This window comes from Stegodyphus dumicola, chromosome X2 (assembly GCF_044657685.1).
Source record: "Stegodyphus dumicola isolate Sdum_Otavi_A_Nest chromosome X2, ASM4465768v1".
Classification (NCBI taxonomy): domain Eukaryota; kingdom Metazoa; phylum Arthropoda; class Arachnida; order Araneae; family Eresidae; genus Stegodyphus; species Stegodyphus dumicola.
The window spans coordinates 47,505,461-47,533,453 of record NC_140781.1 but is presented as its reverse complement, the minus strand read 5'-3'; the positions used below and the strand labels follow the sequence as shown (position 1 = coordinate 47,533,453).

Sequence of the window (27,993 nt, the reverse complement as noted above, 5' to 3'; positions counted from 1 at the left end):
TAGAAGTTGAATGGCAGAATGAACAAAAATGGCTAAATCAGACTGTTCAGACAGGTATCAAGTGTGAATTTTTTCTTTAATTTTGACTTTAATTTTGTACTGTGTATTATAAAACATTCAAAAGGTACGTAATGATATTGAATTAAAATTAATATATTGGAAATACAAACAAATCTCTGCTATTTGACCAAAAATTGCACCACCAGTAAGTTATGGTTAAATTTGTCTGTTGTAAAACGTCACAGTGTAAGGTTGGATATCTGTTAATGATGTAACCGTGAAATATTAGCGATTTGTGTTAACATCATATATTTTTTTTGTGCAAAAGTATTGAGTTTTGAGCTGAATGTGTGCCATTTGTGAGAACTTTTGATTTACATCTTTAATTTGAAAAAATCTTCAGCTGAGGTGAATCGATTGTTGTAGAAGCATATATGAGGTTGCTTCAAGTGACAGAATTTTTTGTGAGTAGTTTCAAAAGTTTAAGAATGGTTAATTTGATGTTGAAGACAAAGAGGGTTGCAGAAAGATGAAAGTATATAGAGGTGTAGCATCAGAAGCATTATTGGATGAAGAATCATGCCTAACGCAAGTGAAACTTACGCTTACATTATAGTGACCCAAGAAGCAATTTCGCGTTGTTTACTGCGAACAATATATATAATATGGAATGATTCTGAAGCAAGGAAATCGGGTTCTATATGAACTGAAGCCAGGAAACATAGAACGCTGATTTTTTGCATGTGAATTGCTGTTTGCCAGACATAAATGAAGGCATTTTTTTTTTTCATTGTATAGTCACTTGTGATGAAAAATGGATCCAGTATGATAATCTAAAGAAGAAATCATGGAGCCCACCTGGCCATGCTTCAACTTTGACAGCCAAGCTGAATATTTATGGGGGAAAAAATCATGTGTATATGGTGGAATCAACTTGTAGTCGTGTTATAAGATGTTCAAACTGAACAAAACCATATCTGGAGGTCTCTACCGAACACAGTTGATAAAACCGAGTCAAGCACTCGAAGAAAAATGCTCTCATTATTACTCCAAACATGACAAAATTTGTCTCCTGCATGATAATGCTTATCCACATGTTGCGCTGCCGGTCAAAACCTACTCAGGAACTCTGAAATGAGAAGTTTTCCCCTCCCACTGCATTCACTAGGAATTGCTCCTTCTGATTACTCTTGCTTTGATTGATGGCTACCTGGTTTGATGGCTTGTCTGAGTGTCATATCATGTGCAGATAACCAAATATTGGGTTGATTTTAGGATAGCCTCGAAAGATGCAGTGTTATTCTGACACGGTATCCTCATGCTGCCAGGAAGAGGAGAAAAAGAATGGCTAGTGATGAGCAGTACTTTGAATAAAACATAACGCACCGTTCTTTCACAATAAATGCCCAATTTTTTATAAAGTAAAGCGGAGACATATTTGTTCTCCCGATAGTGAATAATGTTAACTTAATATAATGCATTTGTAACCAGCCCATTGAAACTATTTATTACATTCTTATTCTAATATGTTTTGCTTATTAATTTAATTTTCACATGTGTATTAAAATATTAAATAATAAACTTGTCTATGGTATGCTAGTTTAATAGTAAAATAGCTATGCCAAAAGAATGAAGGACATTTAATGTGTAATATTTTGAGATAGAATTGTATAACATTCAAAGTTGATTGAATAAATTGAAGAATAACAGAGTTATTTTTCCATTTGTGACCATTTTGGAATTTATTTAGCACTGGTTACAAAAATTATAGATATCATCACTTTGTTTTTCGTCCTTGTCAAACTCTTTATCATTTTCTATATTTAGGATGTATTGTATGTGATAGATTTTACTTATCCATGGTCCCCATAATTTGTATACATGAATAAAGTACATAATATAAACATTATATAAGTATTGTAAAAGTTTAGCAGCTTCAAATTTTCTTCAAAGGTAAATTTTTCTTAATTTTAGGGGAAAGGTAGTGATACTGGAAAAGATACACAAGCTGGTTTTCTTTCAATTCCTTCAATGGAAAAGAAAAGTAGCAGCACTGGAGACTTAACTGTTATTGCTCGAGGAGATGCAGGTGGAAAGCTGGGCATTAAAAAAAGTTTCAATCGGTAAAAATTTGTGGAAATTCTTAGTTTAGTCATTTTTCTGCTTAATTATCCTTTTGGATGAATTAAATCTTTCTCTTATTGTAATTGAATTCAGAAACTAAACAGAAATTCTGGATTTTTGTTTTTAAATCAAAAAGGAAAAGTCATCAAATTTATATTTCCTTTTTTAATTGTATGGACCTGTATATTGCTTTATTCATTTCTTTTCTTGGTTTATACTGTATTCATTCTCATCGTATTTTTCTGTAATTCTAGGCACCCTGAAATATTAGGGGGGAAGAGAAACAACTTAAAAAATGATTTGGAAAATACAAAATTTAAGTTTTTTACATCAAAATTTCTCTCACTTTCTGACTGTTTACTTTTAAGCAAGATGCAAGTTGCGTCACATTAATTCTTTCCTAAAACTGGAAAATTGTGTTCTTTTTTTTAAAACATGTTCTTGCTGCTTCTATGATCAAAACAGTTTGAATTAAAAACTTTAGTTCTAAGTGCATCAATTTTCTTTAAATTTCAGTCACTTCTTAAGGAATGTGCATATTTTAGTGCAGTTTGCAGATATTTAGGTTTTAGAATTTGATGTAACAAAACTGTTAATTATTTGAATGCGAATTGTATTTCCATGTTACAGTAGTATAAGTTCATATTCATTTGTATATATTTCAGGTTTTCCGCATTTGTAAAATCTGGTGGAGAAATGTTTATTTTAGGGGAAACAAGTGTTAATGTATCACCTGAAGATTACGTTGAAATCATAGTATGACTATTTTCTAATTATTAAACTTGCTTATCTGTCATAAAGTTCGAATCTTATACCTTCATGACAGTTTCTTAGTTCCAAAATAAAATAAATGTGAATCATATGTAAAAGAAATTAAGTTGCTGGAATCTTTATTTATGCTTTTCTGATTGCCATTTTGATTTGCATATATCAGGAAGAAGATGGAGTAATAACTTGGACAAGATCTGGTGAATCCTATAGCTGTACAGTTTCTAAGCCAAAAAAAGAAAGCAAATTAAGAGGTCTGAAAAGTTACATTGCATATCAGATCACTCCTTCAGTAAGTCCTTCAATAATTGCCCTCAAATATATACGTTGTACCTAATTCCTTCAGAAAATGTCATATTTTAATATATTTGATTATTATTTATTATTTCCTTCTATTATTATTTTCGGTTTTAATAAAAATTTAAATTTCAGAAAACATATGCATTGTATTTCTCTCGTATTTAAGCATTATTTTCTTTTAAAAAAAAGGTGTGCATTTTCTAACAGAAAAATAAGGTTAAAATTAAGTGAAACTGCCTGTTAATTAACCAGTTAAATACACTGAAGTGACAAAAGTCATGGGGTAGCAATATGCAGATATACAGATGGCAGTAGTATCGCGTAGAAAATGTATAAATGCGAAGTGCTTTGGCAGGGCTTTCATTTGTGTTCAAGTTATTCATGTGAAGAGGCTTTGACGTGATTATGGCCGCATGACGAGAATTAACAGACTTTGAATGCAGAATGGTAGTTGGAGCTAGACGCATGGGTCATTCCATTTCGGATATTGTTAGGGAATTCAACATTCCGGATCACGCGAGATCCACAGTGTCAAGGGTGTGCCGAGAGTATCTAATTTCAGGCATAACATCCCACCATGGACATCGCAGTGGCCGACCACCTGCACTTAACGACCGAGACCAGCGACGTCTGCGTAGAGTTGTCAATGTTCACAGACAAGCAACACTGCGTCAAATAACTGCAGAAATCAATGTGGGACATACGAGGGACGTGTCTGATTAGACAGTGTGGTGAAATTTTTCTTCCTTGGGCTATGCCAGCAGAAGACCGACTCGAGTGCCTTTACTTACAGCACGACATCGCCTGCAGCGACTCTCGTGGGCTCGTGAGCATATCGGTTGGTCCCTAAAAGAATGGAAAATCGTGGCTTGGTCAGATGAGTCACGATTTCAGTTCGTAAGAGCTGATGGTAGGGTTCGAGTGTGGCGCAGACAGCACGAAGCCATGGACCCAAGTTGTCAACAAGGCACTGTTCAAGCTGGTGGTGGTTCCATAATAGTCTGGGCTGTTTTTACATGGCATGGACTTAGTCCTCTGGTGCAACTGAACCAATCATTGACTCCAAATGGATACCTTCACCTACTTGGAGATCACTTACAGCCATTCATGGACTTCACGTACTCAAACAACGATGGGATTTTTATGGATGACAATGTGCCACTTCACCGGGCCACAATTGTTCGCGATTGGTTAGAAGAACATTCTGGACAATTCCAGCGAATGATCTGGCCACATAGATCGCCCGACATGAATCCCATTGAACATTTATGGGACATCATTGAGAGGTCAGTTCGTGCCCAAAACCCTGCACCATCAACACTTTCACAATTATGGATGTCTATAGAGGCAGCATGGCTCAGTATTCCTGCAGGGGACTTCCAACAACTTGTTGAGTCCATGCCACCTTGAGTTGCTGCACTTCGCCGGGCAAAAGGAGGACCAACAAAATATTAGGAGGTATCCCATGACTTTTGTCATTTCAGTATATTTGTCTTATACTATTGTTATCCGTTATTGTCATATTTAGTACATGCATCCAGGATCACGCATATCTAAAAGTATACATAAACTTTCATAAAAGTGAACGTCTAGATTTACAGTTTTGTGCTTACAATATAATAACAGAATTTAAATTTAAACGTAAAGTATCAAAGCAATCCTTCACCATTATTTTGAGCATTACCCTCTTCCTTTAGTTCTTGACTACTGTTTTAAAAATCTTGAAACGCCAATTTTTTTAATGTAAAAATTTAATTTATAGTTTTATGCAGTTCTTTACAAAAGCATCTGTGGTAATATGGAAGTTGAAGAAAATGCTGTCAATGTAATTTCTTTCAACAGAAAGCCATCCATGAAATAATTAATTGGCTCTTGTGTAATATTTTAAATTTGCTGGAGGTGATAAATCACTCTTAACAGTGTTAACAATGATAGGTCAGGGGAAAAAAAAGGTTTTAAAAAATAAACGTTTTTTTAATTATTTTATAAATGCAGTATTTACTTTCCAAATGGGCTATGAAATAATCCTTGCTGAAGCATGCCCAGAAATTAAATCACAAAGCAGTTTATCATGCCAGTTGCACATTCAATAAGAATAATGAAAAGAAAAAAAAACTTACCTTGAATGTTGTTATTACAATCAAGTAAAATGTGTCAAAGTTATGTAAGATATGACAGTTCTGAAAATTCTGCTAACCATGCTTGGATGTTGATGGCCATGTTATATTTTATTACGACACACATTATTATTTTTATTATGGACAGTGATATTTCTAATTTTGATTTGAAAAAAACCTATAATAGTTTGTTAAAAAAAGAGCATGTTAAAAACTAAAACTAAAAAACTACAAATAAATTTATTATGCATTATGATTTTAAATATGGTATAAGAATATACACATTAACTAATGTAAATTCTATGTTAAAAGAAATTAAAAATTCCAAATATTCTTAATTTTAAAAATGCACAGCAGTCAAGTTTTTGTTGTAGATTCATCAGAATATTTGTCATATTATGGATATGGTTAAGACATTTTTCTCATCTAATTTGGAGCATAGAAGAAATCTTTAAGGATTTAAAATAGGTCTGTAGAATGATTCTTTTACTTTCTCAGTTTTAAGTCTGCTTTTCTTTGTATCTCTTGTCAGAAAAGCTGAGTTTCAGTTCGTTTCTTGTTGATGCATTCTGTATTGACCTTGACTACAACAGTTTCATTTTGCCATAATTTAATGCTATCAGAATTACTTGGTTTTTGATTCTCTCATTTAAATGTCTTCTGACAATCTTTAGCTATATGTTGTAAAGATCCACAAATATAGCGATTTTTTACTGTGTTATTTTGGGAAAAACCATTATGTTTTTTCATTGAAGGGGGTACGTAACCAGGACAGGGTTTGGCTAGTGTTAGTTTTAATATTTGGCACTTTTTTTAGACTAGTTACCAGTCTCATGTAATGATTTTCTTTTGCAAGCAGATATGTCTCGCACACTTTTCCACTTTTCGGAGGTTTTAACCAATTATAATTTTCTCTTTGGCTGTCTCATGAGCAAGTGTTTATGTTAATTTATCAGCTACAGTTAATTAATGAACTGCATTTAAACTATTCACATTCCTTAACATACAATAGTACTTTCTTGTATGTTAAGATACTTGAGCAGTTGGCTAGTGTTAGTTTAAGACTTTAAAAACTTCATAATTTTTGACATTACCTTCACTAATTTAAATTTCACCCAATAAGTTTTTACCCAATAAGCATTTTCACCCAATAAGTTTTAAAATTTCAGCATTGCACTCTTCTGAAGCATTTTGAATCTTAAATGTTTCCTTTAGTGAAGGAAAATGAAGTGTCCATGATACGAAACTAATCAGAACGAATATAATTAAAGTTTCTAATGCTTTTAATTACATTTTCTAATGATGTGCTTTCAGAAAGTTTGGAATTAGATGGAACTGTAGCAGTTCATAATTCATGTTCTTTTTCTAGTTTAAGTTTTTCTAATTCTTCTGTGGAATTTTTTTCTTCAGATAAAGAAATAAGCATTGATTTAACAAATACCTGATCATTTTCCGGTTTATTATTAATAACAATTTTATCTTTCAATTTGATGAGTTTAAGACTTTCACCAGCAACCTGACCTTTAGCCAATAGCTACAGATCTTTTTTTTTTTTTTTTTTTTTTTTTTTCCCCCTTCCTTTGAGACCTTTAACTGGAAACATTTTTGTGGCTCTACTTTGTAATATAATACTTATGAGAACAGGCAGTACTGGTATACATGGTAGTTTTCCCATCATGAGCACATAGGAGACCTAGGGTGCATTTCTGGTTCAAATGCCAGTAAAAAAGCATTGAGAAGCAAGTGAGTAATAAGGTCAGTTAGAAAGTTCAATTACTTAAGCATTTTTTAAGCAGAAATTTAGATCTGTAATACCTGGAAGTTGGAGGCTTATTTGTTTTTACAAATCTTATGTCTAGGCGTCTTTGAAAGAGTTATATGAAGTGACATCAGTCTATTCTTCACATATGTGGGTCCAAGTTATATATAAATCTTATTTTTATTCCAAGGTTTCAAAGTTACATACTAGGAGTCTTAAATTTTAAAAATATGACCACAAGTCTATATTATATACTGCTAATGTAGTAATATCCTGTATGCATACATCATGTTCTTTTAGCATAAACCTCTGTGCATGTCATGCCTGGAATCTGTGATACTGGGAAAATGCAATAAACATCCTAAATTTGTATCTGTATACAGTCAGTGCTTACAGATTGCATTCATTAGACATCTGATACACTACTGTTGCAAGGATATAGGACACTAAAAGAAATCAAAAGGGGGCTGTGAACAAAAAATACCTGGAAGTTGGATACTACGCCAAAAATAAGGTTACATTCGAGAGGTTCAGTGGTGCACACCATTACTGAATTCACTGCGTCACAGAACTACTACATTGTTATATCGAAAACTAAGTAGCCATTTAAAATTAAAAAACTTAATTTAAATTAAATAATTATTTAGATCTATTCCATATACTGTTTAGTACAACCATATCAACATTAATATAAGTGAATTTAAAAATATCCGAACAACCCATCAGTGGAACTTAGAATTAAGTACCAAATTTAACTGTGTTCATTCATTTATTTTCTCCTTTAAACAGTACAAAAAAGGGGATTTAAGACATCCAGAATAACTTAACAAGTAAACAAAATTATTTTAAAGGAAAGAGTAAATATATATATATTACTGCATATGTAAAACGACCTATGTAAGGTCACATACCTTAAGGTAATATTAAGGTCCTTATGAATAGTATCCTTGTATAGTCCTTATGAATTAACAGTTCTGTATGTCTGTAGTGAGAAGAAAGATTGGAGGATAGATTCTGACACTGATTCTATTCCCAGCTTGAGGATGTCCGAGATGATTTCTTCCAGGGCTCTCTTTCCTCAGGAATTTTCCATGTTTTGCCCAGGGAGGAGTGTGTTGATTTTAACAGTAATGTTAGGCTGAGTTGCAGAATGAAACAAACTGCCCAAAAATTTGCTTTCCCATGCAGTCTTCAACTGACATGTGATGCCAAAATGGAGGTGTGTGGGATCTTTGTCCACTGGCTTCCTGCTTCCCTTGTCCAGTCCGTCCATATTGTGTACTCTGGTCAGCTAAACAGGGCTTTCGAAAAGTGATTCAATCACCCTTCTTGGCTTTTCCCCATCCTCTCTTCTGCACGTAGCAGTTTGGGTATCTTAGGTCATTATTCCCAACCTATCATTTCCTGTTTGCTATCACCTGACACCTTCTCTTCCTCTCACCCCCAGCAACCGAACTAGGGAGAATTTATTCATTGCTGGGTCATGTTGTTCTTTACTATTAAGGTAACTTACTCAGTCATGACATATTTCCCACAGTCTGAGCATTAGTTCCTTTTCCTAAAAACAATAATTCCCTCTGTTTCGTGAAGTTTTTATATTCAGTACCTAGGAATCACCTTATACAACTCTGAAAAAGCAAGCATTCATTCGAAACTCATCTCTTTCAGGAACGTTCTCCAAAGTCCTTGCTTCAACTTCAAGCAAGTCATATAATTATTTTGTTTTACAGTTTATGTACACATTCAGAAACCAGTTCTTTCAATTAAAAATTTTTCGATGAATATGCAATTGTAAATTTACTTGAATATTGAAAAATGACACAGGAACATAACTTTGAACTTACTATCTTTTATGTTTTCTTTTCTAATTTTTACTTATGAGTTCTCGCATTAATTGCAAGAAACTTTTCAGCTATCCCGCAGTTCGAACTTTCGCTGTAGTTGTTACTTCATCTTTCATTTTAGTTTATCTGTTCACTTTCAGTATGTTTGATGGTATTAAAAAAAATAAAAGATTTTAGTGGCTGGCAAGATAATTTAATAATGTTGTTGAAGAAGGACTATCTGAGAAATTCTTTTAACCGATGAGGCATGTATCAGCAGCGGAAAAAAAATGAGACTTTAATGCAGGGAAAATGTCAGTAATTTTCTGGATGAAAAGAGAGCCAGGTTGCTTTACAATCATCCACATTTTTCTACTGTGTATTGATGAATAAATATAATGATGTGATTAGTCCCCCACTTTTTATATTTTGGCCTATACTATTTCAGTCTGTTTTGTTAACAGTGTTTATAGTTGATTGTGTTGTGTTAGGTGAATTTGAAACTGTGTCATATGACTATTAGAAAAAAAAAAGACTAATTAATAGCTATGAATGCTTTTAAATATTGAAAAATATTCAAATTTGAAATTTAATAACCGTAATTTTGAGTAGATAAGCCACTGCTTATATGTGTTTACTGGGAATGAAAAAGAGTTCTTTTACTCATGTTTTGAGTTGTGTCGCCAATGGACAGATGTTAACCCCCTTTGATAACTTTCAAAAGAAAAACAACTCTAAAAGGAAACTTCCCTAAAGGAGTTATTATTTGTACCAATAAAAAGGGATGGATGTGCGAAGAAGTGATGTTGTTTTGGCTGAGAGAAATTTATCGAAAAAGGAAAGTTTCTTATCTCCAATCCCGAAGACTCATCATTCTGGACTCAACGAGATCCCATTTAGCAGATACTGTAAGATCCGAAGGAAAAAAAAAAAAAAAAAAAAAACAGAATAGCACTGATGTCTCAGTGATACCAGGTGGGCTTAAAAAAATTTTACAGTCGCTGGATCTCACTATCAGTAGAATTTTCAATTATGAACTACGAAAGCATTGGGGAGAATGGATGCAAAGCGGACTCCATTCCTTCACAAATTCTGGACGAATGAGAAAAGCTTCACATGAGGAGGGTGCCTTATGGGTCGATAAAGCATGGCAATCATGAAGATAGCGATATTGAAAGAAGGGGATTTAGAACAGAATGATGGAATTGACCTTGATGGTCAGTTGTTAAATTTATTTAATTCTGGTATTGATGTGTCTAATTCTGAAGGTTTTGTAGTTTAATTAAAAATTCTGTTTAATCTATGTATTCTTTTCATAAACTGGTAATTTATGGTGATAAACGAAGTTTTCTGAACCCGTAAAAATAATATCTATTAGAAATCATCAGGGTTCATTTTCGGCAAGTTCAAGGTAAATTGTTTCTTCCTTATTTATTTAGATATTACTGATTATATTTATGTTGTAAATGTTATAAAAGGTTATAGATGATGATTACATCAATATGGCAGAGAACTGAATAAATAAACATTAAGTGCTATATTTCGGAATGCTTTCCTGCGGCTTATCGGAAGAACTTTAATTTTTATTCATTGTGTGTGGCGTATACCCAGAGTGGCTTATCTACTTGAAATTACAGTACAATCTGAAACTTCTTCCTGCAATTGGCAAAGTGACACTAATTCTAGAGGCAAAGTTAGTTCAAGCTATCTTAGATAAATAAATTTGAATTGAAAGGGAAAATCTGACCATTGCTGCCAATACTGCAAACATTGAAGAGAGTGAGCACCTGAGAATTTCAGTTTTATGTTGCATTCAGTGATGATTATTTGCTTGGTGTTGCCATTTTGGAGACATACAGAAGTACTATGAAAATATTTAAAATATTTTTCTTTGAAAACATTTCAAAATATCAATCACAATCATAAATAATCACCGTCAGAAGTAGGAATCACTGAAAAGATGAATGCAGAAAAGATCTAAGGAGGAATGAGATTATTGCAGGGATTTAAAGTTTGGATTATGCATCTCAAATGTGTTTAAATTAATATCCAATGAAAATTTATTTGTAAAAAGAAAGTAGCTGTATGTAAACAAAAAAAAAAATTAAATACACAGTTTTCTATAATTATCCATTCTTATATAAGAGAAGTGCTCAAACTTCATGATGGTAGCAGCTGCATGTTAGAATCCACGAATATTCAAGAGCCATGATCAGATTTTCCAAGAGCTGCAATTAGGTACTTAAAACTGTTTAAAAAAGCAGTAAAACAACTTTTGAATAGAAAGAAATATTTGAAGTAAATTAGCAAGGATTTTGGATTTTCTAACAGTTAATATGATCCTTATTTCTAATAATAATGTTTGTAGAAATAATGTAATTAATAAATACAAATAAATAGTTTTGATTGTGTCTGTACTATAATTTTAAACACATATTTTTCATATTCATTTTCATATAACTGTGAAGTAGCTAATTGTAGTTCACATTTAAACAATTGTTTTCTGGATGGAATTTCAAGAGGAAGCACCATTTCAGTGAATGAATTGTTCAGTGTTTTCTTGCATTTTGGAATGGTAATTATATTTTCTCTTTCTCTTCTTTCCTTCAAAAAGAATGCATGTTTTGGGATTTGCTGATTTGGTAGTTACCTTTTCTATGAGATTCAATTTCTGCAACACTTGCAAAGCATAACACGAAAACAATATTGTTTTATTACTTGAATTAATGGATTCCAACACCTTAACTTCTGTGCATCTCGGTATCTGGTAACCAGAGACACAAATTTTTATTAAATTTCTTGTTTGAATGTATTGATGCCTTATGAAGAACACTTCTTTTGTCGTAAATTTACTTTGTTGCAATGATAGTGGTAATTATTGTGCTGCGATCTGTTTTATATCTGTTGTTGTTAGTTGCTCTGAAGGTAAGTTTTGCTCTTAAAACACGTTATTTTCATACATGGGAATTGTTTTATCATCAGTTTATGTATGCTGCTATGCACTGTTATAAATTAAACTTCATTGATTCAAGATTGCATATATACCATATAAATTCTGAAACAAATCAGCCACTGGACTCATTCGTAAAAAATTTTCAGCTACTCTAGGACTGAATAAAAAAAGGACAAAGCACTCACCAAGCAAGCACTCTTAATGCTTAACCAAACAAACTCACCTGGCATTCCAGTTACATACTGCAATGGCTGCAAACAAACACAGCTCATATTACAAATTGATGAGTGACAGATATCACAGTATGTATTGATGAGTGACATAGAAAAAGATGTGTAATCTTGCAACCATCGAAGGCTTAAAATTCTCCAAATGACATACACAGCAAAACAGGCATCTGAATGTAGCTGTGATTTTTATTTTTTAAATGATGGCTGTTGTGCAGACTTGCTGCATGTACCACCCTATGATAAACAAAACTTTCTTTCATTATTGCTAATGATAATCGTTTTTCCAATTCACTGTGATTTTTGCATTTAACAAATTTCTAATACTGCTGTTGGAAGTTGAACGACACGCCTGTGTTAAAATAACAAGCCAAATAATAATTGTTGAAGATGCTAAGGCAACAATGAAAATTTTGCTGATTCTTGTTGACTTAATATTTCCAATAAATCACATATTTATGGTTTCTGATTTTTATGTTGTTGACTTCATCTGGCTGCCCACTATGTGAAATGAAATTTCAGAGTTGCATGTAATGCATTCCATATATACATTTACACCATTAATGATAAGAAACTTTTATACTGCACTTCTGTTTCAGCATCACAAGTTTAAAAAATATAAAAAGATGAAAATGATAAACACTTTTCAAACACTAATAATCACCTTAGAATTAATAAAATAACATATATCTTTTATTAATTCAACACAAATCATTTTTCTGTTGCCGCACAGTAACTCATTTATCATGGGAATGCTTTAAAAAAATCTGTTCATGTTTTATGTGAGCATCTTAGCGAACAATATATTTTTTGATTTTTGCTTTAGGTTACTATGTCTAAGTTGTGAAATTGGACCTTCATTATGTATTTCATTCTGCATTTTTTTATATTTTCTAGCAAATATTTTAATATAAAACTTTAATTTTTAAATTTATGAGGAACCATTTTTGAAAATTAAAATCCTGTAAAATGAGATTTCACGTTTTTGATTTTAGTGTAAGAGCATTTTTTAAATTGCCAGCTCCTCAGCAAAAAGGGGACAACAAAATTGAGTGTGCTGCAAATAGAGTAATACCAAGAAAAAAGATAATTAAAAGTAAGATGTAAACAATCGAGAATGCGTGCAGCTGTTACAAAACGGAGAAGACCAATAGTAAACTTTCTCTTTCCTCAACCATGATTCTCCAGAAATGAAATAAATGATAAAACTTGCTGAAGTGACAGCTATAAGACAACTATATTGGCATTTAGAGATTTAGTGATAGAGAGACAATATTGCCAATAGAAGCATTGGGAGAGGAGGTTCTTTAATTGAAATTGGTCAGCAGTGTTTTATGGATTAATCGTGGAGTACTGCAAGTTTATACTAAAAAACTGATGAAAATCCATTATGTGGGATTCCTTCCATAAGAACGACATTTAAGAAGGGGGAGCATTTTTAATTTGGGACTTTTTTGTCTGAGGGAGACAGGCTGAATGAAAAAAGTACTGTCCAAAAGTAAATTATACCTTTGGTTACATAAAAGTCAAAATCAGTCATATTTATTGTTTTGTGAATAAAGCATAAGTTACTTTGGCTGTAAAAATTTATCTGATGCCATTTTTTAAATTTAGTTCTCAAATATTGAAGTCAGTCGCCGTTTCAAGCACTTTGATTGGCTTCACGAGCGGTTGGAGACAAAATATGCACTTATTCCTATTCCACCACTCCCAGGAAAACAGTTCTCAGGTAACTTTAGTTTGTTATAGAAATTTTGCTCTATTATTTATGTGAAGTGTTGGCAATTTTTGTTATTTTATGTTATTAATGTTAAACAATGGAACTGAAAACTACTGTGATCTAGAAAATCACTTTTCAGCTGTTGTAAACTTTATATGCTTTCAAAAATCATTTTTTTAAAGGCATGCTAGGTATTTTAGTCACACCATTCTTTATAACTAGAAATTACAGTGTGAGCATCATTATTATGAAAATCTTAACAGTTGCTTATGAAATGTTTGTTATGTACCTTCTTCCATTGTATATTATGCATAAAGGTCAGAATTTCATTGTAACACCGACAGAGAGCAAGCATATGGAATTAAATGAATAAATGAAAAGGTAGTGTGTTTTTTTTTTAATTGGGTAAACATATATACAGTGCCGTAGCTTTTCAACACTGCTCAGAATGACTTAAAAAAGTTACTTGAGAGTTGATAGTTATAGTTTTTCCAATAATTTTGATAAATAAAAAGATAAATTGCATGAGGAAAGTAATAGTTTAGTTTAAAATGACAAGAAAGTAGTTCAAGATAAAGCTAACACAAATAATGCTGAAAATATTGCTGACTGCAGGGCCCACCAGTGGCCAAGCAGCAAAATCTCTGAACACTGATAGTTCCAACCTGGGTCAGTTGAACATGAATGGGCTGGCTGCATGATGCATTTTCATGGTTTCCGCATGTGTAACGTGTGTATGAGCCAGATTCCCCTAAGGAGTCTTCCACAAAAGCATCCTTTCCCTTATGCAGAAAGCCCTAATGTGCTTTACCATAATTAACTAAACCAAACCAACTGTTGACTGCAATTTTGTTGGAACTAGTCCAAGATTGTCAACATATTGTTGTTGCTATAAACACAGCAGAAGTTGTAGTGCTTTTCACATGCAAGTCTATATGCATGATTTTGAGAGGGAAGAGTTGGGTTCTGAACAGGTATTTTTTCAACTTCGGTAGGAATGGGGTAGATGCTGCATTATTAACCAGATTATTGTGCAGAAACATTCCTGAAGCTTTATTAACCAGATTATTGTGTAGAAACATTTCTGAAGCTTATAGGAAGTGTGAATTGAAATGCAAATTATTATGTGCAATGGTTCTAAAAACCACACCTTATGGTATTTGCCCTGACACTGAGAAGTAATTGAAGGTTTTTTTTCTTTCTTTGTCCCTTAACCCTTCAACCGCACAAGACATGTGTAAACATTTTCAGAGTTTCCTTTAAAAATGCTTTAGATGTGTTTACACAAATTTGAAAACTCTCAAAAAATGTTTAAGACGTATACACAAAGCCCAAACTTGGCCAATAATGCTTAAGACGTGTTTAGGCAAAAACTGTGGTCTTCTTTTCCGTATGTTTCTGCAGGTGGCTCTGAGTTGACACAAAACTCTTGATAGGACATGAAGTCTGTTTGAAAAGTGCACTTTACAGAAGAGTCCTACAAGTCAATTATCATTGGCAGACATCACTGCAAGCCTGTGAATGGAGATAAATCATTTTGCAACAGTTTGCCTTTTGGTACTTTATACTAAAGAATGTCAAATAGAGTTGCTCGTTATCTTAGTACATTCCTGAATTTTAGGAGAAACAGGAAAAAAATCACAATTGTAACAGAAGACGTACTTTGTAATAAATCATATACTATCCTCTTTTTTTTATATGTGTGGTTTAAAAGTTTATTATGATTTCTGATTTGTCAAGAGCAGGAAAAAATATAAAATATTCCAACTAGCTCTTTTGTTTGCCCTCATATTTCAAGTGCGGTTATTTTTAATGGTATATCTTTCTTTGTTGCATTTTGAAATTTTACAACTGTGCTTTCAGCATGTAGTTTGTACTCTTATGTGTACAAACTACATGCCAGAAGTACTTAGTAGGTAAATGAGTTTTGTACTCTTATGTACACTGTAAATGCAAACTTACACATAAAAATTTGAATGTCAAAGAGAAGACTTTCTACTTGAAAACTTCTGTTAAATCGAATAAACCAATGTGCCAAAACAATTTATAGAAATATTTTATTATTAAGATTTGAAATACGACACAGTTTTAAAATCCATAAAAAAAATCCGCTTTTTGAAACTTTTTTTGAAGAGAAATCTGTTGTTTTAAAATCTCTGAAAAGTAACGGAGTGCAAGTTAAGAAAAATATTGTTACGGTGTTTGTATTTATTTAGATATTTTAAAGTAGAATTAATTATATCTAGGAGAATCGAGAAAGTGTGAAAAGTTTCTCATGCAGGATTTAAAGAGCTTATAAAAGCTAGAGGAGAACTACTCAATTCAGTGTTCTAGAAAACTGTTGTTGTTTACTGTAATGAATTCGCGGTGAAATCGCATTAGTTTTCTCTGTTTTAAATTAAGTTCTGTTAAACGTTTTAGTAGTTTAAAATACAACTACTGTGAGATATTGCAATATTGTACAAATATCTGAGGAAATTTAATCATTTTGTTTTCTTTGTTGTGATAATAATAAATTGTATCCACGTTTCATTGGACTTGTGCATTCAGTTTATTATCAACCCGTACACACAACAATATTGTATGGAAAGATTAGATATTCTGCACTCTCAAAAAATTACAGTCAAAAACATTTTGTTGTGAGAAAATAAATTAACATCCCTTCAAATGTCAGTGCTGATAGCAGTAACATAAATAAAAGAGTTTCTTTAAGTTCTGAACTTACTTAATGCATTGATACATAACATTGTACATGTATTGATACATATTATTTAATGCATTGATACATCAATCAAAGAAATATGATTGATTCATTATTGCTTTGGAAAGATTTTTGATGTAGATACTACAAAAGACCACCAGTGACCTTTTAGTAAAATCATTGAATACTGATAGTTTGGCACATAGGCTGGCTGCATGGCAGTTTTCATTTATTTTTTTCTGCCCATGTTTAATGAGAATAAGAACCAGTTTCATTTGAAAAGTTCTTTATGAAGACATGCCTTGACTATGAGTCCTCACTTGGAATTGGGTTTGGTTTGTTAGATTATCACAAAGCATGCAAATGTGATCTGCCTAAGTGAAAATATGCTTTCATGAAAGTCTTACTAAGGGAGATCTCTCGTACTCATGTTACATATAATTAAAACCACAAAATCGCATATGCAGTGAGCCTGTTCACTGGGGTTTGAATCCAAGTACCAGTATATTAAGAGATAGTCCTCACATACTTTGTCATAAGCCAAATAAAATAAATAAACAATATCATGAAAGTTATTTTATGCTACTGAATTGGCAATAATTTCATATTATTCGAAGGTATTAGTTTTCATCTATTACTAAATTTCAATCTTGTCAGTTATCAGACAGCCCATCAGGAGCCGAGCAGAAAAGTCGTAGCAGAATATTGGTAGTTTGGTCAAGGGCTCGGATCCTGGCTAATGGGCTGGCTATATGAATGCTTTTGTATGTATACAAGTCAGTTCCCCTTAGGAAGTCCTCGAAAGCTACCTTCCCCTTAGGTAAATAGCTCTTGAATGTTTTGCAACAATTAGATAAACCAAACCATTATCACATAACATGCTTCAAATATTTTTTGTTGATAAGTGAATGTGCTAATGTTGGCCCCATTAAATGAAATGTTACCTTCTCCCTTTTATAACAATGTTTTTGCTTTTAGAATATAAATCATCAATAAAATATTTTTAATAATGAGGCATTTTATTTCATTTTTTTAATGAAAAAAATTAAATGCCAAATTTCTTATGTTTAGAAAAATTTTACCATCATCAAAGTGAGTTGCCATCAAAAGTGCATTTTTTTACTGGAAGTTTCAAATATGTGCATGTATTTGTTTAGAGAAAATTGTTTGGAGCATATTTTCTTGAAACTGAAAAGATCCAGAGAATTTCCACTAGGGAAATAAAATTATTAATGTTATTGAAATTTGTTTTGAGGTAAAAGTCAAAACATCAGATATGTGATGAATTTAAAATAAGGATATATAATATAATAATTTTGCAGCCAGACACCAGACATTCCCAGCAAAATATGTTAAAAATGTTTCGCTACGTAGAATTAATGTTTGTTCCGTTTGGTATTTGAATTTATTAGTGTTATTACATTTTTACTTTATCAGTGTAATTATGTGTTATATCAAGATTGAGTTGTGTCAGATATAAGCATTTTATTTTGTTTTTATATAAATCTGATTTGTTTATTAGTGTTATATTTACTAAATACTGCTTCTCAGTTTTTCATGTCTGTCAAACCTCTCCAATGGGTTCTTGGCTATGACCGCTGATTACTGCTAGTTCAACTCGCATTCAAACCAAATGAATAAACTAGCTGCATGGCTATTTTTTCTGATCCCCCAACTGTAATGTGAATATGAGTCACTTTTACATAAAAAGTCTTTATGGGGGTGTTCTTTTCTTTAGGAAGGTAATCTCGTTTGCTTTGCCATATGCAAATAATCTAACAAAATTTCTCAAAAAAAAAATGGCTAATAAATGCATATAACAAAATAAAACCAAATAAATGCATATAACAAAATAAAACCAAATAAATGCATATAACAAAATAAAATAAAAAACTAAACATATATCAGAAGAAAACATATAACAAAAAACAATGAGACTACAAGAAATTTTTAATTATTTTTTGATGTAGTAGTTCCTAAATTGCATTATTTTCAAATTATATTTCGCTTTTTGTATTTATTAATCTATATTTTATATATGCAAATGTGTGCTTATTTAGTTTATCCATAAATATTATGTAAATAATCTGATTTGAAAATGCATGCACTTATGCACGATTCTCATAACTTCAAAAACGTTACTTGTAATCTCTGAGAAAAATATATGCTAAGAAAATTAAATTTTACCTTTCTACTTGGTGCTGCCAACTCATTTTGGCTACGATAGATGGTTCTAAGCTTTTAGATTATAAAGGTTATGCTAACGGTTTCTAAGCTTAAAATTTTGTGTTACAGTAAAGCACACAGGGCCTGTCTGCCTAAGGGAAGTCTTCGTGGGAGATGTTTTTTTAAGGGAAAGAGTCTCATAATTCATAGGTGCACTTGTGAAAACCCCGTAGGATTTACCAGTACTCAGCGATCATACCACTCGGCCAGTACTGGGCTTTCTGAAAGTATGAAATAAGCATCTTAAGTTGATTATTTAAATAAATAAAGGAACAAAATATAATGATTGATTCTAAATAGTATTTTTTACTGACAAAATTTTCTTTGAAAGAAGGAAAAATATTATAAGAAATAAGAACTTTGCATTTAACTTCACAGTGCTCTGGTGCATATATTTTTGTAGAGAAAATCATTTTGCTCATGTTGTCATATAACAAAATAAATTCATAGGTACCATTGTTAAAATATTCATGACATATCTTTTAAAAGGATACCTTTTTGGGGAATTTTCTAAATAAAACTGGCTTGAAATTATCTTACACATGGCAAAAATCATAAAGACACCAAGCAGCTAACTTGTTTGGTTGTGAGCAACAAACCCAGGACAAACTACTAACATCCAGCACTTTTATTCACTCAACTATAGATGACTTATGTTTTGTTTGTATATTATTATTAGAATTAATATAATAAAAATATTTATTCTAATAAATTTTGTTTAATAATCCTCCCTAGTAAGACATTTTCTTTGGTTAGGGATTTGGTGTGAATTAATTAATGCTGTGTTCAATCAATACATTTATTTAGAAGTTAATGCTTCAAAATATGAATGCTGGAATCCCTAGGGAAAAAGTAGCCTCCAAAAATATTTAATTATTCATATTCTTATAATGAATTATTAAATACAATACTTATTTATTTTTTACGAAATGTACAATAATACCCTTTCATTACAAAAATTCCATGTTAAATAATTGTGGGAGTAAATAACAACTTTGCTTTGTTTTCTATTAATTGTGTCTCTTCTTTCCTTTTAAACTTTCAGTTACGGAGTAATGTTTTAATCCTATTTTAGATAAAGGTTACTGATATTTCAAGGGCAGGAAACCAACAATTTTTAAACTTAGTCAATAAATTTATGATGGTCAACTAAAAATTCGTGAACAAAAAACATTTAAGAACTGTTTAAGGGTAATATAGTTCTTAAATATTTTCTTTATTGTTTTTAAAAGCAGATCAGATGTTTGAATTCAAAGTTAATATCTAAATGTTTGAACAGGTTTCTTAGCATTCCTTACAAGTGCTTAAAAGTCCTTATATTTGAAAATAAATACAAAAGGCTTTATAAGTGCTTACTTTTTCTCTAAAGCACTTATTTTTTTGTTTTTAGTGTTTATTTTTTACTTTTAGTGCTTTTTTTAACGAACGCATATTCCCCCCCATACCATTCTCCATTTGCTAAATAAACAACTTTTCTTCCTTATATGGAACATCAGATGGTGAATCATACTCCCAGAAATAGCTTTTCGCCCCTTTTTCTGTATTAACATAACCTTTAGTGTGCACAAGTACAGACAGGTGCACGTCATTCTATTGGTCAAAGAATTGCGAAAGCGGTAAAAAATTCCAGTACATTCTGTATTCTTTTGCTCCCACCGAATATTACACACACTTGAATTTCTATCAAGATTTTAATAATTTACATTCTCGTTCCGTGTGGTCAGTTCATCTTCGCGTTTATTATGATCGGTATGCTTATGTTATGAGTATATGTATGAATATTTATAATAATATATTTGCAGTAACTGCTGAAGTATAGATAAACTTCAAAAATGGGTAAGTGTGTTTTAACACAGGTTAGTTTTCTAAGGAATAATATTCGGAATGGCATAAATAGAGTGAAAGTAATCGAATAGTTAAAAAAATTTTTTTTGGGGGGGGTGGCAATGTATTATACAGTACAGAAGTTGGAGGTTCTTCCCTTCTCCGCAGAATCTCAAATATTGAAACTGTTACATTTTGCAGCAAAGCAATTAACGGACTTTTTTTTTTTTTGGTCACTTTCCAACCTGGATTGAAAAGGACTAAAAGTTGTGCGGTCTACCAACCCAAGCGAAGAATGATTCTTTTCCAGAAATTTAACACAGTCTGTTCAAAATTAGAATGAAAAACACCCCCAGATTGGTAAAGCTCATTATTAATCAATATGAGTATGGCAGACCGACGTGTCCTGCTCAATGATAAATATGCCACATGGGTGCATGACAGTGAAAACCGGACGAAGCGAAGGGGCATTTTCCTTTATTTAGTTATTTATTCTTCGAATACTGGCAGTTTTTATATGATGCACATATCGAAATGTCAAAAGCATTATTTAGCTGAAAAATCTAAAGAACGGCTGCAATCTACCCCCTTTCTCTTTTACCAGTTATGCTCGACTATCCGGAATTTTCAGATATTCGGCAATTTCCGAGTATGCCAGTTAGTTAAGCTTTTACTGTTACTGATGGCTGCATGAACCAATTTCCTATCTTCTGATTTCAGGAAAGTTCCTTTTTTATGTAAATTACTGGGGGTTCTCAGATAACTGGCACTTGGCGAGGTTACTGAAATCGCATTCACCAACTTGGGCTATAGGCGAAGCAATGGGAAGAATGTTTAGGTTGCTAGCCCAGATGTTAACAAAAATAGGGAAAAGGAAAGGGATGTTTTCTTTCGATATGGTTGGTACTTCGCTTTGGGTATTGTGACTTAGCAGATTTTTGTGCTGAAGGTCACATGAATTTGTCAGTAGACATTTTGAATTCACTGTTTAATTATTTTCTAAATAAATTAATTACACTTTTTAGAATAAGGTAATTTTATTTTTATACAAGAATATTGCAAAATGTGCTCCTTTTCTGTACTTATGACTCACATTATCCCATGTGTATTTACATATAATTGATTTCTAAACAAATTAATGTAAAATTTTTAATTATAGACTTAAGTAAATTAATTACACTTCTAATCAGAATAAAATAATTTAATTTTTTTAGAATAAAATATGCGCTTTTTCTAACTTATTGCTAGTATTTCCAGATAATTTCTAATTAGAATGAAAATTTTGCAAAATGCAATAAAATGATAATCAGATTTTGAAATGCTAATAAGTTAGTATAAAATATTAAACATTATTCTGCTGTTTTTCTATTAGCATGTCTATTAGCTGTATAAGCATATTTCACTGATTTCTTTATATAGGGGATTTTTGTGGATTAAAAGCTAGGTGTATCAGTAAAAAACCTAAACCATTAGCCAAAGCATGAGCATTTCTTTATTTTTTCACAAAAAATGAGTAAAAGTTATAAATTTGTATCTTCAAATCGTTGAATAAGATTTATATTTATTTCTTCCTGACATGTTACTCATGTTCATGTTTAGTAGTAATGAATGCAAAATAAACTGAAACTTCAAATAAGTAAAACATAGAAATCGTTGCATCACTGTATTTGCAACAAATGCATAATTGAAATTCATTCGCCGGGGCCACCAGTTTGCAACCACTGTTATACACAATGTTTAAATTGCACAAAAATAATATTTTAGGATTTAACATTTCATAGAATAAATACAGACAACTTCAAATAACCTTATCCTATTCTATTTGATTGGTTTCTTTCTGAAATTTAAACAATTGCATAACATCATGCAAAGCCATAGAAGCGTTTGTTACAAATCTTTTTTCCCTGCAGTTATGCAATTCAGGATTACATTTCTTTGGTTACCTACATGAAAACTACATCTGCACTTAAACAAGAAAAAAAAAAAAAAAAAGGATAAAAATAACCCTCTTAACCTTATTAATCGAAATTATGTGCGCAAACGAATCTGGAATGTAAAATATAAAACTGACCGCATGATTGAATAGCCTGGAATACATTTTGAGGATGCAATATTATTGTGGAAATGCATGTATATTTTTTTATTTTAAACTTTCATCATTAACTATGATATATATCGCATTTTTGTGATCATTACTGCATTTATATAAAAAACATGTTTTCAAATATTTATAACCATTATTACGGATAATTGTTAACATTAATGGTAAGAATTGAAAAAAGAAGGATAAAATTTAATAATGCTGGAGTTATATATATCATAATATAAAATACTAAGATGGAAAAGAGTACGTAGATTTATTTAACGATAATTATTCGTTTACAATTTGTTCAGTGTAAATGGTTTATCATCTCAATGCAAACGCTGCACTGTGCCTTACGCGATTTTCGCCCAGCAGAGCTTTTTCTCTGATATTGTGCTGAAGAGGAAATTTTTGGAAAGCGCTTTTTGATGCTATCTCCCTCTTGGCGTCAAAAAATTCCTCCCGAGGATATGGGTAATTTTCGCAATTTAAAGATGGCGAAAAACATTGTGTGAAGTGCCGCTTATCTGAGTTTTTACAAATTTGCTTGCAATATCTGTTAAGGGAAAACTGTTATACAATGAAAATTAAGAAAATGTTCAGAATTTTGATTAAAGTTAAATTACTTAAATATGAGTAGAAAAATAAATTGTATTTATATTTAGGTCCCAAGCAAATATAATAAATATGGCAATAATAAAGTATTATTATTTATTTTCTCTATTTTGAACTGAAATTTCATCATTAAATCATGTAATATTAATTTAGTTCTGCATAGTTTTTCCCTCTCATTGTAAACTGGTCCTGTAAATTGAACTGTTATTTAAAATTTAAAAAAAAAAGAATGTAATTCTTTTCCATGGTTGAGTAATGCTCATTTTCTCTTAATAAATACTGAATTTCTCATATTTTAAATTAGCCCACCAGCGGCCAAGCGGTAACGTCACTGAACACTGGTAGTTCGGTCCGAGTTTCGAATCCCGCGGACGGGCTGGCTGCATGGGTGTTTTCTTGGTTTTTGTCATGTGAAACGTGTATATGAGGCAGTTTTCCTTAAAAAGTCCTCCACAAAGGCATCCCTCCCTTAAGGCGCTCTTGAGTGTTTTGCTGTAATCTAATAAACCAAACCAAACCATATTTTGAATTACAAGTCTAAATTTTCTTTTAAGGTTATGCAGTTGTGTATAATGTAATTAAACAGGTGCTTATTTTTTTCTTAACCTATTAACTGTCAAATTATTTTGATGATTTGGATGCATAAATTGTCAATTTTTTTTATTCCAAAAATGAAATGTTTGCCTAAAAGTCAAAAAATTTTTTAAATGCCGCACACTTTGAACTTTAACCTCTATCCTTTGAAACCTTCAATCAAATGTTGCCATCTGTTGAACTGAAGCCGAAATAAACTTCTCACGATATATATTTGGGTATAACAATACGATGCACTCAAAAAAAATTAGCCCGAGTAATATTCGGGCATGACATTTTGGAATACCAGTGATTTCGGGCATGACAGTTAAAAGGTTAAAATGTGCTTGAAAAGTGTTCATGGTGCTTATTTTTTTATCTAAAATGTGGCTACGAACCCTCTTGAATTTGATATCATAATATTTAAATTTGAAGTTAAATATAATATTTGTATTAAAAAATCACGAAATTATTGTTACAGCAGAAACAAAAATTGTTGTATAGCAAATGCAAAATTAATTACTTTTGAGATTGAGAAGATATTTTTAATAGTAAATTTCTTAGCTCCAATTCTGCGTGAATACCATTAAAAATAAAATTTTTGAGAAAGACTATATTGTTTTGGAGCTGATATCGTTCTTACTGATTTTTAAGCAAATGTTTCTGCTATATCTTTAAATCATCTAAATTTTTGTTTTCATAAATCATGTGAAAGGTTAGTCAAATTTAAAACCCATCTTTTTTAAATCAGCAATCCGCGTATAATCTTAAAAATATTTTTTTTCCCCTAAATTTAAGATATCCAGTTGCTAAGTTTAATGCTGCTAAATATTTAACTTATTTTAAAAAGCATTTATATATATATATATATATATATATATACGAGGGCTATCCAGAAAGTAGATTGCGTTTTGGAATAAAAAAATAAACAAAGTATAGGAAACAAATTTTATTATATACAGATGAAAGCCACACTCAAATACTACTTTTCTACATAGTCACCATACAAATTATGGCATTTATCGTAGCGATGTACGAGCTTGGAAATTCCTTCGTCGAAAAATTCGGCCGCCTGCGCCTTCAACCACTTCGTTACCTCTTCTTGCAGCTGTGCATCGTCATCAAAACGCTGCATAGCCAGCCACTTCTTCATTGCTGGGAATAGGTGGAAGTCGCTTGGTGCCAGGTCGGGAATGTACGGTGGATGAGGAAACAACTCCCACTTAAAAGATTCAAGAACTTTACGAGTGACATTTGCCGTGTGGGGCCGGGCGTTGTCGTGAATCAACAAGATCTTAGAGCTCAACATTCCTCTGCGCTTGTTTTGAATTGCTCTTCTGAGTTTTTGGCGAGTTTGGCAATACCTTTGAGAGTTTATTGTAGTGCCTCTTTCCAGGAAGTCCACCAAAATTACACCTTTTCTGTCCCAAAAAACAGTCGCCATCATCTTCCTTGCCGACATTGTTTGCATGCATTTCTTGGGTTTTTGGGGAGAACTTGTGTGCCCCCACTGCATTGATTGCAATTTCGTTTCACAGTTCACATGTTTCACCCATGTTTCGTCACCAGTAACGATGCGATCGAGTAAAGAGTCACCATCCTTATGGTAAGCGTCCAAAAAGTTCAACGCTGCAGCCATTCGCTGATTTTTGTGGTCCTCTGTCAAGATTTTTGGAATCCATCTTGCGCAAAACTTGTGGTAACCAAGCTTTTCGCTGATGATTTCGTGCAACAAACTTCGCGAAATTTGTGGAAAACTCAAAGAAAGTTCCGTTATTGTGAAATTTCGATTTTCACGGACTTTAGCATCGACTTTTTCGAGAAGTTCGGCGGTCACTATGCTGGGTCTCCCACTTCGATCTTCGTCGTGAACATTGGTTCGGCCATTTTGAAATCTTATGACCCACTGACGCACTCCACCTTCAGTGATAATGTTGTCCCCATACACTTCACGAAGCTGCCGATAGATTTCTATCGGTTTACAGTTTTTTGCAGTCAGAAACCTTATTACTGAGCGCACCTCTCAGCTCGCGGGATTTTCAATTAACGCAGACATTTCAAACCGTCACAGTATCTGAACGGAGCACAGCACGAACCTCTCACTAGCACGGCTAGATGCAGACTGAGCTGCGCAACGCTCTGACCCCAAGATGGCCGCGCTAGCCCCGCCCCTAGCGGACACAGACGGAAACGTAATCTACTTCCTGGATGGCCCTCGTATATATATATATATATATATTTAACCATATATTACTCGTTCAAAAGAAGAAACTTTACCAGAAAATAGCATTCATTCCCTTAAAAAAGGCTATAAATTTCACCATGAAATTAAAATAGTAAATAATTAATAATCGCTGTAATTATGAAATACAATGTTTGTTTACTTGTTACAAATGTACTATAATGCCCTATCTTTACAAAAACACCATACTGAAAAATTATGTTGTTTATGCAAGCTAATAAATACAGCATTGCTTAGTTTCCCTTCTTTAAATTTATTTAAAAATGCTTGTTTGGATATTTTTAAGCATATATTTGTTCATTCAAAAGACAAAATCTTTCCAGAAAATAAAATTTCTTTTAAAATGGATGTAGATTTCAGTATTAAATGTGCTTGAAAATTTAATATTTTGAAATTTTCTTAATATATAACTAGTTTTTTTAAAAAGCAAATTTAAAAATCATCAAATTAAGTTGACTAAATTTAGCAGAAATCATAAAACAGAATTTTTTTTTATAATTGTTCAAACAATATGTTAAATAAATGTCTTACAATTTTATATAATAATTAAGATAAAAAGTTATAGAACTATTTAAAAATAATTATTATTTGAATGCAAATGAAGAATATAGAAAAATGTTGAAAGTTTTAAAGATTTTAAATTTATGACAAAATGTAGTATAGGAAAATAATTTGAAATGCAGTTAACTATAAATAATGCTCGTTAAATATTTCAGTTGTTGAATGTTGCGGAAAGAATGAAAGCTGCACCAATTTTTGTTAATATTGATTTTATTAATAGCATTTAATCAATATGCATTGAAATTCGGATGATATAATCAATGACTTAGAGATTTAGGCAACTTAAATAAAGAAATGCATAATAATTAAAAAATAAAACCAATTTATTTGAAAATAAGAATCTAATAGGAAAGAAATCGAAGTTTCATACTTTCACCTGCAGAGGACCTTGTGGCATTCTGACAGTCATCAGGGAGAAGCTATTTATTTGAAACTTTCTTAACAGCTTGCATCAACTAATGTTTACAGTAGCAATCCATCTCACTTAGTCGCAATTATTGAATTAAAATTCTGGAAGGGAAGGGAAATAACAAAAGGAATAGCTGGAATTTTTCAAAGCTGTAGGATTATTTTCATGAAATTGTACAGGAGGTTCAGTCAAACATTAGTGACAGGTTTAAAGGCATTTATGAAGAATAACTCGACAGGCTAAGAGTTTATGTGTTTCTTTACCTTGAATTTTAAAGATTCATCCTATGTACACAAGACCACATTCATAATGATTTATATAAATGTCCATGAATAAAGGTCGCCCCCTTTTTTTTCCAAACTAGAGCTTGATTTTATTGATAAGTTTAGGAAAAACTGTGAAACCATGCTTTCTTAAGCATTTGGGAAGGAGAGGGCTAAGTTTAGGAAAGAACCTTTTCAAACTTAGTCATTTATCCCTAAACTCAGGCCTGTATTTTCCAAATGTTTTAAACTGAATAGTTTTACAGTTTCCTTTAAACATTACAATAAAATAAAGTTCCCAATTGTAAGAAATGAAATACTGACCTTCATTAATTGGGCTTTTTAAAATTCCTGTTGTCTGTGTGTATGTTAGACAAACCTGAAAAATCTTTAAAACCTGGAGTGAAGTGACACACTAGGCATGTGAAACGAAAGGAAGTGAAAAGATCTTCAATTTCTTCCCATTGTTAAGACGATAAACCGTTTTCAATTTTAGGAAACCAAAATCATTGCTGACGCTACTTCACCTATGAATTTGCTAGAATAAAATAGACAGCATTTAATTATCAAACTTATTTATTATTTATATAACAAAGAATTCTGAAATATTATCCAGAACTAATTAGCCAACTTAAATTGTAAAGAGTATTTTTTTTTACATATTTTAAATTGTTTGTCATTTGCAAATTATAAAAGTAAACATTG

The 27,993-nt window shown here is 31.9% G+C and overlaps 1 protein-coding gene across 6 annotated transcripts in view; it reads left to right on the top strand.

Annotated features, from left to right (window-relative positions):
• LOC118200489 (sorting nexin lst-4-like) overlaps positions 1 to 27,993 on the top strand; it is a 200,062-nt gene that overhangs the window by 51,290 nt on the left and 120,779 nt on the right. For all 6 annotated transcript variants that reach the window (XM_085809564.1, XM_085809562.1, XM_085809563.1 and 3 more), the window contains 4 exons: positions 1,975 to 2,123; positions 2,790 to 2,880; positions 3,059 to 3,184; positions 13,686 to 13,800. In XM_085809564.1, the coding sequence (XP_085665690.1) occupies positions 1,975 to 2,123; positions 2,790 to 2,880; positions 3,059 to 3,184; positions 13,686 to 13,800 (481 nt within the window). The remainder of the gene's footprint in view (positions 1 to 1,974; positions 2,124 to 2,789; positions 2,881 to 3,058; positions 3,185 to 13,685; positions 13,801 to 27,993) is intronic.